We start from the raw sequence: 2,098 nt of genomic DNA on the forward strand, positions 1-2,098 counted from the left end.
CTCCCGGCCAGCGCTGCTTTATATGGTCCCGCTCAACCTCTGTTACCTCATATACCAAAACAGCTGAACAACCCACAACACGGCTGCTGACTGAATGAAGTACTCTCAGCATTCTTTATCCTGGCCATAGGCCACCACTTTACCTCTTCTTCAGAAATAGAAGGGCATACCGTCGCACAGGCTAACTCACTACACTTAGCCCTCGGGTGTTCCTTCTTTGCACGCGGCACCGAATCTCTTGGCATTCCGCCATAACCAACATCTTCAGCTATAAACTTTGGACCCAAAGCACCAATTCCATCTCCTAAATCCTTGTAGGAGTTCAACATGTCATGTCCTGGAGAAAGAGAAACAACAGTATGGTCCTCCATCTTGCTCCCAACATGGGGCGGAGGTGTCACAACAATAACAAGACATGACTCAACTATAGGACTATCAGCTACCCTATCAGATTCTACGGGGGAAATAACATGGCAAGGTACAATTTGCATAGGTGCACTACGAACATTAGACTGCATGTATGTCAATTTCTCACCCCCACCATAAATATAAGAGTCTTGGCTCCTACGTCAATAATTGCACCAGCAGTGTGAAAAAATGCTCTCCCTAAGATAATAGGGGTATGGGTATCCTCGGGAATGTCCAACACAATAAAATCAACGGGTATAAAGAACTTCCCAACCCGCACAGGAACATCTTCTAGGATACCCAAAGGTCGAGACAAGGAACGGTCCGCCATTTGGACAGTCATATTGGTGCATTTAAACTCAGTCAAACCTATCTTTTTAGCTAAAGATAAAGGTAAGACACTGACACTGGCACCCAAATCACATAAAGCATTATCTATAGTATGGGTGCCTATGGAATAGAGGATAAAAAAACTACCTGGGTCAGCTAACTTAGGTGGAGATTTGTTTTGTAGGAGCGCACTACACTCCTCTGTAAAAGCAATAGTCTCCACCTCATCAAAACTTCTCTTACGAGTCAAAATTTCTTTCATGAATTTATCATAAAAAGGTACCTGAGTAATGAGTTCTGTGAATGGAATGGATACCTGGAGATTCTTAACTAGCTTGATGAACTTCCCAAATTGTTGCTCAAGTTTGGTATTCAGCTGTCGGGCTGGAAAAGGGAGCTTGATCACAATTGGTGGCTCAACAGCTTTCTTCTCTTTATCAGCATTTGACTTCTTAGCAGTACTAGAAGTCGAATCATCAGCAATAGGCAATGGATCAGCAATCTTATCATTGACATTCGATTCTTCAATAACCAAGTCAGCATCATCTTTCGGCATCTCTGGTCCGTCATAAGTAAAACCACTCCTTAGGTTGATAACATTAACCGTCTCATGTGGTTTATCTGGCTGAGAAGGCAACGCACCCGGCTGCCTACTTGAATTTTGGCTTGATAATTTAGCAATTTGATTGTCCAAAATTTTATTGTGAGCCAACAATTGATTAATTAGAGCCTCCTGCTTCTGTGAAGCCGCCATTTGCTGTTGTAACATGGCTTTAATGTCCGACATATCATTGTTTGAAGCTTGAGGAGGAGGCTGCATCTGTTGAAACTGTTGTTGAGGTGGCCTATTAAAGTTCCATTGTGGTTGATTACCACGATTATGAGGAAAGACATACGCATTGATCGGCAGCGAGGTAGGATTTTGCGCATTGTAGAAATCGGAGCACGGGCTACCTTGCTTGAAAGACTGATAGGCATGAACTTGTTCTATAGTACTCATACATCCAGCTGTAATATGACCATTAGTACCACATTGTGGATAGCGGGCCGCCCACGGGGGCGCTTGGGAGGAAAGAGAAACAAGCGTTTGCATTTTTGTTGGAGTCGCCACCAATTTTTATGGGAAATTGGAACCGTTCGAATACCTCATGCCATGTCAAGACATAAAGTAGTGACATGAACACTAAGCAATCGTTACCCTTAGCATTCTATGTCTAGAATGACTCTCGTGGATGCCAATGAACACGGGTGCTCACGGAGATCTGGAGTAAGGGGTGAGGGTACGTATTAGGAAGCTCTTTTGATCGAACACCTAATCCCGCCCGCCTCGATAGCGGCCTCTACTAATGATTAGGGAAGT

The 2,098-nt window shown here is 43.9% G+C and overlaps 1 protein-coding gene across 1 annotated transcript; it reads right to left on the reverse strand.

Annotated features, from left to right (window-relative positions):
* Positions 1-523: 523 nt before the first annotated feature.
* Positions 524-1,738, reverse strand: LOC141608379 (uncharacterized). The gene has a single exon (XM_074427739.1). The coding sequence runs from the start codon at positions 1,736-1,738 to the stop codon at positions 524-526; it is 1,215 nt and encodes a 404-aa protein (XP_074283840.1).
* Positions 1,739-2,098: the final 360 nt, after the last annotated feature.

Source organism: Silene latifolia, chromosome 10 (assembly GCF_048544455.1).
Source record: "Silene latifolia isolate original U9 population chromosome 10, ASM4854445v1, whole genome shotgun sequence".
NCBI lineage: Eukaryota > Viridiplantae > Streptophyta > Magnoliopsida > Caryophyllales > Caryophyllaceae > Silene > Silene latifolia.